Source organism: Tamandua tetradactyla, chromosome 19, assembly GCF_023851605.1.
Source record: "Tamandua tetradactyla isolate mTamTet1 chromosome 19, mTamTet1.pri, whole genome shotgun sequence".
NCBI classification, from domain to species: Eukaryota; Metazoa; Chordata; class Mammalia; order Pilosa; family Myrmecophagidae; genus Tamandua; species Tamandua tetradactyla.
In genome coordinates, this window is record NC_135345.1 from 2,936,931 (window position 1) to 2,951,828 (window position 14,898).

At 36.5% G+C, this 14,898-nt stretch overlaps 1 protein-coding gene across 2 annotated transcripts in view; it reads left to right on the forward strand.

The window, feature by feature from the left end:
- The window catches only part of GRK4 (G protein-coupled receptor kinase 4), a 188,003-nt gene that overhangs the window by 58,102 nt on the left and 115,003 nt on the right, over window positions 1-14,898 (forward strand). Inside the window, exon 3 of one of the 2 annotated variants that reach the window (XM_077136280.1) lies at window positions 13,632-13,744. The exons of the other annotated variant lie outside the window; for it this stretch is intronic. Within the exon in view, the coding sequence (XP_076992395.1) occupies window positions 13,632-13,744 (113 nt within the window). The remainder of the gene's footprint in view (window positions 1-13,631; window positions 13,745-14,898) is intronic. 2 annotated transcript variants of the gene reach the window in all.

Below are 14,898 nucleotides of genomic sequence, written 5' to 3' on the forward strand. Positions count from 1 at the left end.
TCACCCTCATACCAAAACCAGGCAAAGATATTACAAAAGAAGAAAACTACAGACCAATCTCTCTAATGAATACAGATGCGAAAATTCTCAACAAAATTCTAGGAAGTCGAGTCTAGCAACACATTAAAGGAATTATACATCATGGCCAAGTAGGATTCATCCCAGGTATGCAAGGATGGTTCAACATAAGACAACCAATTAATATAATGCACCATATCAACAAATCAAAGCAGAAAAATCACATGATCATCTCAATTGATGCAGAGAAGGCATTTGACAAAATTCAACATCCTTTCCTGTTGAAAACACTTCAAAGGATAGGAATACAAGGGAATTTCCTTAATGTGATAAAGGGAATATATGAAAAACCCACAGCTAATATCCTCAATGGGGAAAAACTGAAAACTTTCCACCTAAGATCAGGAAGAAGACAAGGATGTCCATTATCTCCACTGTTATTCAACATCATGTTGGAAGTTCTAGCCAGAGCAATTAGACAAGAAAAAGAAATACAAGGCATCAAAATTGGAAAGGAAGAAGTAAAACTATCACTGTTTGCAGATGATATTATACTGTATGTCGAAAACCCAGAAAAATCCACAGCAAAACTACTAGAGCTAATAAACAAGTACAGCAAAGTGGCAGGTTACAAGATCCACATTCAAAAATCTGTATTGTTTCTGTACACTAGTAATGAACAATCTGAGAGGGAAATCGAGAAACGAATTCCATTTAAAATTGCAACTAGAAGAATAAAATATTTAGGAATAAATTTAACTAAGGAGACAAAAGACCTATACATGAAAACTACAAGAAACTATTAAAAGAAATCAAAGAAGACCTAAATAGATGGAAGGGCATACTGTGTTCATGGATTGAAAGACTAAATATATTTAAGATGTCAGTTCTACCTAAATTGATTTACAGATTCAACGCAATACCAATCAAAATCCCAACAACTTATTTTTCAGAAATAGAAAAACCAATAAGCAAATTTATCTGGAAGGGCAGGGTACCCCAAATGGCTAAAAGTATCCTGAGGGAAAAAAACGAAGGTGGAGGTCTCACACTGCCTGAGTTTAAGGCATATTATGAAGCCACATTGGTCAAAACAGCATGGTACTTGGCATAAAGATAGATATATTGACCAATGAAATCGAATAGAGTGCTCAGATATAGACCCTCTCATCTATGGACATTTGATCTTTGATAAGGCAGTCAAGCCTACTCACCTGGGACAGTACAGTCTCTTCAATAAATGGTGCCTAGAGAACTGGATATCCATATGCAAAAGAATGAAAGAGGACCTCTTTCTCACACCCTGTACAAAAGTTAACTCAAAATGGATCAAATATCTAAACATCAGGTCTAAGACCATAAAACAGTTAGAGATAAATGTAGGGAAATATCTTATAAATCTTATAATTGGAGGCAGTTTTATAGACCTTACCGCTAAAGCAAGAGCACTGAAGAAAGAAAGAAAGAAATGGAAATGCCTCAAAATTAAACACTTTCGTGCATCAAAGAACTTCATCAAGAAAGTAAAAAGACAGCCTACACAATGGGAGACAATATTTGGAAACCACATATCAGATAAAGGTCTAGTATCCAGAATTTATAAAGAGATTGTTCAACTCAACAACAAAAAGACAGCCAATCCAATTACAAAATGGGAAAAAGACTTGAACAGACACTTCTCAGAAGAGGAAATACAAATGACCAAAAAGCACATGAAGAGATGCTCAACATCCCTGGCCATTAGAGAAATGCAAATCAAACCCACAATGAGATATCATCTCACACTCACCAGAATGGCCATTATCAACAAAACAGAAAATGAAAAGTGCTGGAGAGGATGTGGAGAAAGAGACACCCTTATTCACTGTTGGTGGGAATGTCAAATGGTGTAACCACTGTGGAATGCAGTTTGGCGTTTCCTCAAAAAGCTGAATATAGAATTGCCATTTGACCCAGCAATGGTATTGCTGGGTATCTACTCTGAGGACATAACGGCAAAGACACAAACGGACATTTGCACACCAATGTTTATAGCAGCATTATTTACAATTGCAAGGAGATGGAAACAGCCAAACTGTCCATCAACAGACGAGTGGCTAAACAAACTGTGGTATATACATGCGATGGAATATTATGCAGCTCTAAGACAGAATAAACTTATGAAGTATGTAACAACATGGATGGACCTAGAGAACATTATGCTGAGTGAGACTAGCCAAAAACTAAAGGACAAATACTGTATGGTCTCACTGACATTAGTGAATAAACTTGGAATATATCGTTGGTAACAGAGACCATCAGGAGATAGAAATAGGGTAAGATAGTCGGTAATTGGAGCTGAAGGGATACAGAATGTGCACCGGACTGGATACAAAAACTCAGAAATGGACAGCACAATACTGCCTAACTGTAATATAATTATGTTAAAACACTGAATGAAGCTGCATGTGAAAATGATAGAGGGAGGAAGCTGGGGACATATTGAAATTAGAAAGAAACATAGATGTTAATGATTGAGATGGTATAATCTAGGAATGCCTGGAGTGTATAATAATAGTAAATGTACAAGGTACAATTTTGAAAATGTTTTTGCATGAGGAAGAACAAAGAAATGTCATTGTTGCAGGATGCTGAAAATAGGTGGTAATTAATATTTTAAAATGTCACCTTCTGTGTGAGACTAAAGCAAAAAATATTTATTTGGTACAAAATTTACAGTTTGACTGGTGCATTTCCTAATATAACTTATGTAGATAGTTTGATTGAACGCATAAGTACTTGGAATCTCAGGTAGGACATGAGATTTTGTTGGTTTGCCCAGAGTGATGCCCCGATGAATCCCAGAGTGATTCGATCAGTGAGTGAAAAAGTATTTGCAAAGCCCCTTCGGGGAATCGTGAGAATGGAGAGAAATTCAACTTCCCCAAATTGAATTCTTGATTTTCTCACAAACAGTGTGGACATCCAAAGCTATAGGCTGAGCCCCCAGTCTTGGGGTTTGTTCATATGAAACTGAACCCTGCAAAGGGTAGGTCAAGTCTACTTAAATTTAGGCCTAAGAGTCACCCCCAACAAAGCCTGTTTTGTTGCTCAGATGTGGCCTCTCTCTCCAGCCAACACGACGAGCAGTCTCATACCCTCCCCCTCTCTACGTGGGACATGACTTCCAGGGGTGTGTACCTTCCTGGCAACGTGGGACAGAGATCCTGGAATGAACTGAGACTCAGGATCAAGGGATTGAGAAAAACCCTAGAATGAGCTGAGAATTAACATCAAGGGATTGAGAGAACCATCTTGACTTAAAGGGGGAAGAGTGAAATGAGACAAAGTGTCAATGACTGAGAGATTTCAAACAGAGTCGAAGAGGTCATCCTGGAGGTTATTCTTACACATTAAGTAGATATCACCTTGTTGTTCAAGATGTAGTGGAGAGGCTGGAGGGAACTGCCTGAAAATGTAGAGCTGTTCCAGTAGCCATGTTTCTTGATAATGACTGAACAGTGATATAGCTTTCACAATGAGACTCTGTGAATGTGAAAACCTTGTGTCTGATGCTCCTTTTATCTACCATATCAACAGACGAGTAGAACATATGGAATAAAAATAAATAATAGGGGGAAGAAATGTTAAAATAAATTTAGTTTGAAATGCTAGTGATAAATGAAAGCAAGGGGTAAGGGGTATGGTATGTACAGTCTTTTTTTTCTGTTATCGTTTTATTTCTTTTTCTAGTGCCTTTTTTCTTTTTCTAAATCAATGCAAATGTTCTAAGAAATGATGAATATGCAGCTATGTGATGATATTGAGAATTGCTGATTGTGTATGTAGAATGGAACGATATGTTAATATTTTTGTTTGTTGTTAATTGTTTTAATTAATAAAAAAAAAAGCAAAACAAGAAGCCTGGAAAGAAAGCACACACAAAAAAGAAATACCACATTATTTTTATTCCTGTTGGTTCTAAGATACAAATTGACTGCTTTGTAGATTATCGAAGCTTTTGAAAATCTGACCCCCGTCTTCTTTTTGTAAAAAAGCTTCGTTTCCCTCTCTGTATGTCCCCCTTTTCAGCCACTCTAATCTGGTTACTAGGTAAATCAAAATTGAAATCCAATAGCAGTAGTACAATATTAGAATTATGTAAATAGCACGTAATCTAAATAAGAATATAACTGGAGCCAAGTATTGGTTTGCATTGTATTTTGAGTTTGTACTTGACTTTGCCAAAGATAATCTTTTAAATGTCTTATTTCATATTTTTTTCTAGTTTTCTTTGCTTTTTCTGAACTACACCAGTGGTTCATCCTTCTTACTTTCCATCTTATCCTCTTTCTTAGGTTTTTACCCCATTTTATTGATTTAGCTCCTCACATAGTTCTTTTTTTATATAGGGTGCATGGGATATAAAATTTCTGAGTTCTTAAATTTCAGAACATGTCCATTTTTTTGCCTTTTCATTCGCTCGTTATGAAATTGAATTAGATTCCTGATGCCCTTCCACCCAAACTTTGAAAACATTGATTTCCTTACCTTCAATTTTGCTAGTACAGATGCCCCTCTGATTAATTATATTTTGTAGCTAACTCTTTTTCTTTCTTCGACATGTCAGGATTTCTTGTTTCTCCTTGCTGTTGAGACATGTCTCTAGCTTTGGAGCTTTCTTTATTAATTATGTTTAGCACTTGCTGGGGCCTTTAAGTCTCTGGCCTGAGAAAGTGTTTTAATAAGAGATATTCTTCACCTTTATCTGGCCACTTCCTCCGTAACTCAAAAAGATAATTTGACTCTCAATTTTAGACAATTTTCATTGGTCCATAGAGACAAAGAACCAACAAACACCGTGTCACCATCTATCAAATAAAAAATTACCTCTTATCACTTGTACACACACACACACACACACACACACACACACACACACAATTGCCCTTGAAGTGCTGTGGTTCTGTTGATGTCGTTCTGTTAACTATTCACCATAGTATGCAATTTTAGTATCTCCCCATATCCTTCTACCATTAACTCTTTGTCCAATATAGAACCTTTGAAATAGTTCATGTGAGAACTTATTTATTACTATGCATTTAATCAGTGCGATACATGGCAGTATACATCTCCTTTCAATCATAGACACCTTCAATATGGCAATGTTACTTATAACTCCACTAATTAGTTACCATCAGTTCTATCCATTCCCATGCATTTAGGTTCAACCTCATTGAATAGCCTTTCCCCCATCTCTAGCTTTTGTCTACCTCTAGGTCTGCTGTATTCTATAGTATAACCTCTGAGATTACATTTTTCAGAGTCATAAAAAGCAAAATCATACATTATCTGTCCTTTTCTGTCTGATTTATTTCACTCAGCATTAGTTCCTCAGGGTTTAGCCACAATGTCATATGCTTCAGTAGCTCATCTTGTCTTACTGCTGCATAATATTCCATCGTGTGTAAATACCACATTTTGTTTTTCCACTCATCTGTTAATGGGCACTTGGATTGTTTCTATCTTTTGACAGTTTATAGTGCTGCTATAAATATTGGTATGTGAATGTTGTATGTGTCACTGCTTTCAGCTCTTCTGGCTATATACCGAGTAGTGATATTGCCGGGTGATTGGACGACTCAATATTAGGTTTTCTAAGGAATCGCCAAACTGTTTTCCCACAGTGGCTGTACCATTTTATATTCCCACCAACAGTGAATAAGTGTTCCAGTTTCTCCACATCCTCTCCAACATTTGTGGTTTTCTTTTTGTTTAATAGCAGCCATTCTTATAAGTGTGAGGTGATATCTCATTGCCGCCTTGAGTTCTATTTCCCTTATAGCTAGTGAAAATGAACATTGCTTCATGTGCTCTTTAGCTATCTGTATTTGCTTTTCAGAAGTGTCTATTCATATCCTCTGCCCGTTTTATAATTGAGTTGTTCTTTTGTTGTTGAGCTGTATGATTTCTTTATGCACACAGGATATCAAACCATTATCTAAAGTATCGTTTCCACATATCTTCTCCCATTGAGGTAGCTACCTCTTTACCTTTTTGACAGAGTCTTTTGAGGCACAGAAGCTCTTGGTCTTAAGGAGTTCCCATTTATCTATTTTTCCGTTTGCTGCTTGTACTTTAGGTGTAAAGTTTAAGAAGCTACCTTCTATTACTGGATCTTAAAGATCTAGTTTTGTGGTACTGGTTCTTGCATTTAGGTCTTTAATCCATTTGAATTAACTTTTGTGTAGGGTATAAGGTAGGGGTCCTCAGTCATTGTTTTGGCTGTTGATATCCAGTTCTCCCATTCCCATTTATTGAAAAGATTAGTTCAGTGGATTTGGGGGATCAATTGGCCATAGATTTGGTGTTGTAGCTCCACACTCTTGATTTGATTCTATAGGTCAGTACTTCTGTTTTTTGTGCTAGTACCATGCTATTTTGACCATTGTGGTTTATAGTAAGCTTTAAAGTCAGGAAGTGTTAGTCCTTCTGCTTTACTCTTAATTTTTAGAATATCTTTAGCTATTCAAGGTCTTTTTCCTTTCCAAATAAATTTTACTACTAGCTTTTCCAAGCTATTCTGATAGGTTGTTGGGATTTTTATTGGTATTACATTGAATCTGTAGATCAGTTTGGATCGAATTGACATCTTAGTGACATTTAACCTTCCTATCCATGAGCATGGGATGTCTTTCCACCTATGTAGGTCATTTTAAATTTCTTTTAGCAATGTTTTTAGTTTTCTGTGTAAGTCCTTGACATCCTTGGTTAGGCTTATTACTAGACACCTGATTCTTTTGTTCACTACTTTGAATGGAATTTTTTCCTTGTCTCCTCCCATAGGTCATTACTGATTTTTCTATATTAATCTTGTATTCTGCCTCTTTATTGAATTTGTTTATTAGCTCAAGTAGCTTTGTCATGTATTTCTCAGGGTTTTCTAAGTATAGACTCATGTGATCTGCTAATACCTCTTCCTTTCCTATTTGGATGCCTTTTATTTCTTTCTCCGTCTAATTGCTATAGCTAGGATATCTAATACAATGTTGAATGACAGTAGTGACAGTGGGCATCCTTATTTCGTTCCCCATCTTTAGGGGAATGCTTTCAGTCTCTAACTGTTAAGTATGAGGCTGGCTATGGGTTTTTCATATATGCCCTTTATGATATTGAGGAAGTGTCCTTCAGTTCCTACATTTTGAAGTGTTTTTATCAGAAAGTTGCTGAATTTTGTCAAATAATTTTTTTTAGCATCAATCAATTTGATCGTGTGGTTTCCCTTTTGATTTGTTAATGTGCTGTATTATGTTGATTGGTTTTCTTATGTTTGAACCACCCTTGCATTCTTGGTATAAAACCCACTTGGTTGTGTTGTATAATTCTTTTTTTTTTTTTTTACGGATAATTTTTTTAAATTTTTATTAAGAAAACCAGTCGACATACAATATGAACATTCTTTTTTTTTCATCACATAGTTGTATATTCATTATTATGATCATTTCTTAGAACATATGCATCAATTCAGTAAAAGAAATATAAAGAAAACAGGAAAAAAGCCTATACATGCCATACCCCTTACCTCCCCTTTCATTGATCACTAGCATTTCAATCTACTTAATTTATTTTAACATTTGTTCCCCTTATTAGTTATTTATTTTTAATCCATATGTTTTACTCATCTGTCCATAAGGTAGATAAAAGAAGCATCAGACACAAGGTTTTCACAATCACACCGTCACATTGTGGAAGCTATGTTATTATACATCATCTTCAAGAAACATGGCTACTGGAATACAGCTCTACATTTTCAGGCAGTTCCCTCCAACCTCTCTGTTATGCCTTAACTAAAAAGGTGATATCTATATAATGCGTAAGAATAACCTCCAGGATAATCTCTTGACTCTGTTTGGAATCTCTCAACCACTGACACTTTATTTGGTCTCATTTCTCTTTTCTCCCTTTTGGTCGAGAAAGTTTTCTCAATCCCTTGGTGCTGAGTCCCAGCTCATTCTAGGATTTCTGTCCCACGTTGCCAGGAAGGTTTACACCCCTGGGAGTCATGTCCCATGTAGACAGGGGAAGGGTAGTGAGTTTCTTGTCATGTTGGCTGAGAGAGAGAGGCCACATCTGAGCAACAAAAGAGATTCTCTTGGGGTTGACTCTTAGTCCTAATTTTAAGTAGAATTAGCCTATCCTTTGCGGGGTTAAGTTTCAGATGAACACACCCCAAGATTGAGGGCTTAGCCTATTGCTTTGGTTGTCCCCACTGCTTGTGAGAATATAAAAAATTCTCCACTTGGGGAAGTTGAATTTTCCCCATTTCTCACCATTCCCCCAAGGGGACTTTGCAAATACTTTTTTATTCCCTGTTCAAATCCTTCTGGGATTAATCGAGGCATCAATCTGGACAAACCTACAAAATCTCATGCTCTACTCAAGGTTCCATGTACTTATGGTGTTCAATTAAGCTGTCCATATAAGTTATATTAGGAAATGCACTAGTTGAAATAAAAATTTTATAGCAAATAAACATTTTTTGCTTTAGTCTCACACATAAAGTTTTAAAATATTAATTACCATCTGTTTTCAACACCCTGCATTATTGCCATTCCTTTGTTATTCCTCATGCAAAACATTTTTACATTTGTACATTTAGTCACTATCATTGTACACTCTAGGCATTCCTAGATTATACCATCTCAGTCTTTATCATATATCTTTTCTTCTGATTTCCTTTGTGCCCCCAGGCCTCCTCCCTCTATCATTCTCACATTCAGCTTCATTCAGTGTTCTAATATTATTGTATTACAGTTAGGTAGTATTGTGCTGTCCATTTCTGAATTTTTACAATCAGTCCTGTTGTACAATCAGTATCCCTTCAGTTCCAGTTACCCAATAGCTACCCTATTTCTATCTCCTGATGACCTCTGTTCTTAACTGAAATTCTCCAAGTTCATTCATTAATGTTAGTTCATATTAGTGAGACCATACAGTATTTGTATTTGTATTTTTCCTTTTGTTTCTGGCTAATCTCACTCAGCATAATGTCGTTAAGGTCCATCCATGTCGTTACATACTTCATAACTTTATTCTGTCTTATAGCTGCATAATATTCCATCGTATGTATATACCACAGCTTGTTTAGCCACTCGTCTGCTGATGGACATTTGGCTGTTTTCCATCTCCTTGCAATTGTAAATAATGCTGCTATAGACATTGCTGTGCAAATGTCCGTTTGTGTCCTTGCCCTCATGTCCTCTGAGTAGATACCTAGCAATGGTGTTGCCGGTTCACATGGCAATTCTATACTTAGCTTCCTGAGAAACTGCCAAACTGCCTTCCATAGCGGTTGTACCATTTGACATTCCCACCAACAGTGGATAAGGGTGCCTCTTTCTCCACATCCTCTCCAGCATTTGTCATTTTCTGTTTTATTAATAATGGCCATTCTGGTGGGTGTGAGATGATATCTCATTGTTGCTTTGATTTGCATTTTCCTAATAGCCAGGGAAGTTGAGCATCTTTTCATGTGCCTTTTGACCATTTGTATTTCCTCTTCAAAGAACTATTCAAGTCTTTTGCCCATTTTGTAATTGGGTTGTCTTTTTGTTGTTGGGTTGAAAAATCTCTTTGTATATTCTGGATACTAGACGTTTATCTGATATATCATTTCCAGATATTGTCTCTCATTATGTAGGCTGTCTTTTTACTTTCTTGACGAAGTTCTTTGATGCGCAAAAGTGTTTAATTTTGAGGAGTTCCCATTTATTTATTTATTTCTTCAGTGCTCATACTTTGGCTGTAAGGTCTAGGAAACCGCCTGCTATTATAAGATTTATAAGATATTTCCCTACATTTTATTCTAATGTATAATTCTTTTAATGTGTCGTTACATTCAATTTGCTAGTATTTTCTTGAGAATTTTTGCATCTGTGTTCATTAGGGAGATGGGTCTGTAGTTTTCCTTTCTTGTAACATCTTCATCCGGTTTTGGTATTAAAGTGATGTTCACTTTATAAAATGAGTTAGGGAGTACTCTTTTTTCCTCAAGTTTTTGGAAGAGTTTGCGCAGGATTGGTGTTAGTTCTTTTTGGAATGTTTAATAAAATTCCCCTGAAAAGCCATCTGGTCCTGGACTTTTCTTTGTGGAAAGATTTTTGATGACTAATTGAATCTCTTACTTGAAATTGGTTTGTTGCGATCCGAGTCAGTGTAGGTAGTTTGTGTGTTTCTAGGAATTTGTCTGTTTAATCTAATTTGTCTAGTTTTTTGGTGTATAATTGTTCATAGTATCCTCTTTATGATTTTTTTTTTATTTCATCAGGATCCATGGTAATGATCCCTCTCCTCATTTCTAACTTTATTTGCATGCTCTCTCCTTTTTTCTTTGCTAGTCTATCTTGGGGTTCATCGATTTTATCAAAGACCAAATTTTTGGTTTTGTTGATTTGTTTCTATTTTTTTGAACTCCAGTTTGTTTATTTCTGCTTTAGTCTTTGTTATCTCTCTTCCTTTATTTGCTTTGGGGTTATTTTGCTGTTCTTTCTTTTAAGTTCTCCAGGTGAGCAGTTAAGTCCTCAACTTGCTCTTTTTTTTTTTTTTAAGATAGGCATTTAGTGCAATAAATTTCCATCTCATCACTACCTTTGCCACATCCCATAAGTTATGATAGGTTGTATTCTCATGATCATTTGTCTCCAGATATTTACCAATTTCTATAGTAATTTCTTCTTTGACCCACTGATTATTTAATGTTATTAAAAGAGTGTGTTAAATTATCTCCATGTATTTGTGAAAGCTCTGGTTCTCTGGTGTTTATTAATTTCTAACTTCATTCTATTGTCAGAGAAAGTGCTTTGGATAATTTCAATCTTATTAAATTTATAAAGACTCAGTTTATGTCCCAGCATATAGTCTATCCTGGAGAACATTACATGTGCACTAGAGAAGAAAGTATATCTTGGGGTTTTGAGGTGTAATGTCTATTGGGTCTAATTCATTTATCCCATTGTGTAAGTTCTCTGTGTCCTTGTTTATCGTCTCTCTGACTGTTTTTGTCTAGTGGAGAGTGGTGTATTGAAGTCTCCTAGTATTACTGTTGAAACCTCTAGCACCCTTCAGTTTTGCCAATGTTTGCCACATGTACTTTGGAGCTCCTTGATTGGAAGTGTAAACATTTATGATATTTATTTCTTCTTGGTGAATTATCCCTTTTATTAGTATGTAGTGCCCTTCTTTGTCTCTTATGACATCTTTACATTTAAAATCTATTTTATCTGAGATTAGCATAAGTACTCCTGCTTTCATTTGGTTACAGCTTGCATAGAACATGTTTTTCCGTTCTTTTACTTTCTATCTAATTCTGTCCTTGGGTCTAAGATAAGTCTCTTTAAACAGTATATAGATGGATTGGATTATATTTTTAAATCCGTTCTGAAAATCTGTTATTTTTTTAATTGGTAAGTTTAGTCCATTAATGTTCAAAGTTATTACTGTAAAAACAGTTCTTCACGGTGGATGGCTGTGCCCACCTCCGGGCTCCCCACAGGCGCTGATGTCTGCGGAGCTGCTTGGGGACCTCTCACCAGCCAGCAGCTGGAGCAGGCTGGAGGGACGGTCAATTCCCTCTGATTCACACCTCCTTGCACGCTGCCATCCACCACCAGTGTGGATCACAGTTGATCCGACCCACTATGCTCTCCCCATCCCAATTCCCCCATTCTCCTGCTTCTCTCTTCCCCAAGAAACAGTGAAGACCCTCTACTATCACTCAACACCACCATTACCCCACCCCCTGGGACTACAGTCCTGGTCATTCTCTCCCCATCCCCTATCTTATCTCTCAGATCAGGGGTGAATTCAGTCCACCCCACTCTGCCATCTTCCTGGAAGTTTGTGTCACTTGTTTTATAAATATAGTTAATGAGTATTCCTAAAATAAAATATACTAGCTGTTCTAGTTTGCTTGCTGCTGGAATGCAATATACCAGAAATGGAATGGCTTTTAAAAGGGGGAATTTAATGAGTTGCTAGTTTATAGTTCTAAGGCCGAGAAAATGTCCCAATTAAAACAAGTCTATGGAAATGTCCAGTCAAAGGCATCCAGAGAAAGATACCTTGGTTCAAGAAGGCCGATGAAGTTCAGGGCTTCTTTCTCAAGAAGTGGGAGGCACATGGCAAACAGAATCACAATTTCTCTCTTAACTGGAAAAGCACATGGTGAACACAGCATCATCTGCTAGCTTCTTCTCCTGGCTTCCTGTTTCATGAAGCACCCCAGGAGACATTTTCCTTCTTCATTTCCAAAGGTCATTGGCTGGTGGACTCTGCTTCGCATGGCTGTGTCATTCTGCTCTGCTCTCTCTGAATCGCTTTCATTTTCCAAAATGTTTCCTCTTTTATACGACTCCAGTAAAGCAATCAAGACCCATCCAAATGCATGGAGACATGTCATCACCTAATCCAGTTTAACAACCACTCTTGATTAAATCACATCTCCAGGGAAATGATCTGATTACAGTTTCAAACATACAGTATTGAATAGGGATTATTCTGCCTTTATGAAATGGGATTTAGATTAAAACATGGCATTTCTAGGGGTCATACATCCTTTCAAACCAGCATGCTAGCAGAATTAGACAAAGTGGGTTGTAGAATTTTTGCCAAATTTTTCCTGATGTTTGTTTAAACGAGTAATTGTGTACTGGCCATCCACAATATTTATAATCTTGCCTATACTTTTCCATGTGTAAACTCAATGATCCCAAACAATCCTGTTTAGTTTCCTAGAATTGATATGTCGTTAATAAACCTTTAATCAAGGAATTAGATATGGCTTGCTTCCTTTTCAAGGGTTTTATTTTAATTCTCAGTTTTATATTCATTCCTGAGGAGCCTGAAAATAGTTATATTCATTTCAAATTTAGGTTTAGAGCAAAGAGAGCAACTGATCTTCTTGCTGAAGTTTAAACTAACCTATTTGGGGCATACAATCTTTGTTTTATATCCCTCGTGACATATTGACCACATATTAGTGTCTTGTTCTCAAAACAAAAACAGTTCTTGAAACAGTATGGAAACATATTCTCCTGATGAAAAGAAATAAAAGCAGTAGGAAAAATCATTAAACATGTTCAATATTAAAACTTTGATGAAGTATAGAAAGCTAGCAAAATGGGAAAGAATTTTAAAAATCTAATGAATGTATTCCTTCAGACTATTTCCTACATGTGCAGTTTGTGCCAAGCACGTAGGTTGGTGGTGCATATGAATCAGAGGTTGAACTCAAATCTGTCTTCTGCCTGTTCTCTTCCTTTTTTTATGATTTTAGGTGTTTAGTTCCACAGAGAATGCTGGCCCCCTATGTATCTCTTGGAGAGAGCAGGGGGCCATTTTAAGTCAAGCTTCAATCATCTTCATTTATCACTTCTTTTCAGGTTTCTTTGATTCTGTCTGTGTATATTAAATGTTCATAATAATATAGTCTAAATTAGCAAACAAAGCAGTAAAATAATAATACGGCAAATATATTGTTTACTTTTATTCTATGAAATGTAAACAGTAAGGTTCAGAAAAGGTTTGTTTTGGATTATAAAAATAATATTTACTTCTTGTCCCCTTTCTTCTCCCAGAAAAAGATTACAACAGTCTTTGTGAAAAGCAGCCAATAGGAAGACTTCTTTTCAGACAATTCTGTGATACAAAAGTTAATCTAAAATGGTGCATTGAATTCTTGGATGCAGTGGTAAGCAGTTTATCTTCATATTGAAATATTCAGTATGATTATTTTTAATTTTTTTTAACTTTTTAATTGTGTAGTATAATATATATACAAAGCAAAGAAATAAAAAAGCATTCGTTTTCAAACCACTCCAACAAATGGTGATAGGACAGATCCCATAGTTTGTCATGGGCTACCATACAGTCCTCTCATATTTTTCCTTCTAGTTGCTCCAGAATATAGGAGGCTAGAGAGCTTAAATATTTTTTTATCATCACAATCAACTTTTTTCCTTCTTTTTTTTATGAAAAATGACATATAAACAAAAAAAGCTATAATTTTCCAAGCACAGCACCACAATTAGTTGTGGAACATATTTCACACTTTGACATGGCTTACAATTTCACATTTTTAGATTTTTACTTCTAGTTGGTCTAAAATGCTAGAGACTAAAAGAGTTATCAATTTAATGATTCAAAGCATCCATATTCATTTGTTAAGTCCTATTTTCTATGTATAATTCCACCATCACCTTTGATCTTTTCATACCTCTGCTTGGGGTTGTTTGGGCTATGGCAGTTCTTAATTTCTGATATTGGAAGTGTCTGTCTATAATATGGGGTAGGGAGATGGAACTATCTGATGTTCTGGAGAGGCTAGTCTAGGTTTCAGGACTTATCTGGACTAGGGACCCATTTGGAGGTTGTAGGATTCTGGAAAGTTACTCTAGTGCCTGGAACCCTAGTGGAATCTTATATATTGCCCTAGGTGTTCTTTAGGATTGGCTGGAATGGTCCTGGTTGGGGTTTGGCAGGCTATGATAGGTAACAAGGTCTAACTGAAGCTTGCGTAAGAGCAACCTCCAGAGTAGTCTCTTGACCCTATTTGAACTCTCTCTGCCACTGATACTTTATTAATCACACTTCTTTTCCCCCTTTTGGTCAGGGTATAATTGTTGATCCCACTGTGCCAGGTCTGGATTCAGCCCTGGGAGTCCTCTCCTGCGTCGCCAAGGAGACTTTCACCCCTGGACATCATGTCCCACGTAGTGGGGAGGGCAATGATTTCACTTGCGGAGTTGGGCTTAGGAGAGACTGAGGCCACATCATCTGAGCAACTAAAGAGGTCGTCCTCCAGAAGTGACTCTTAGGCATAACTATAGGTAGGCTAAGCTTCTC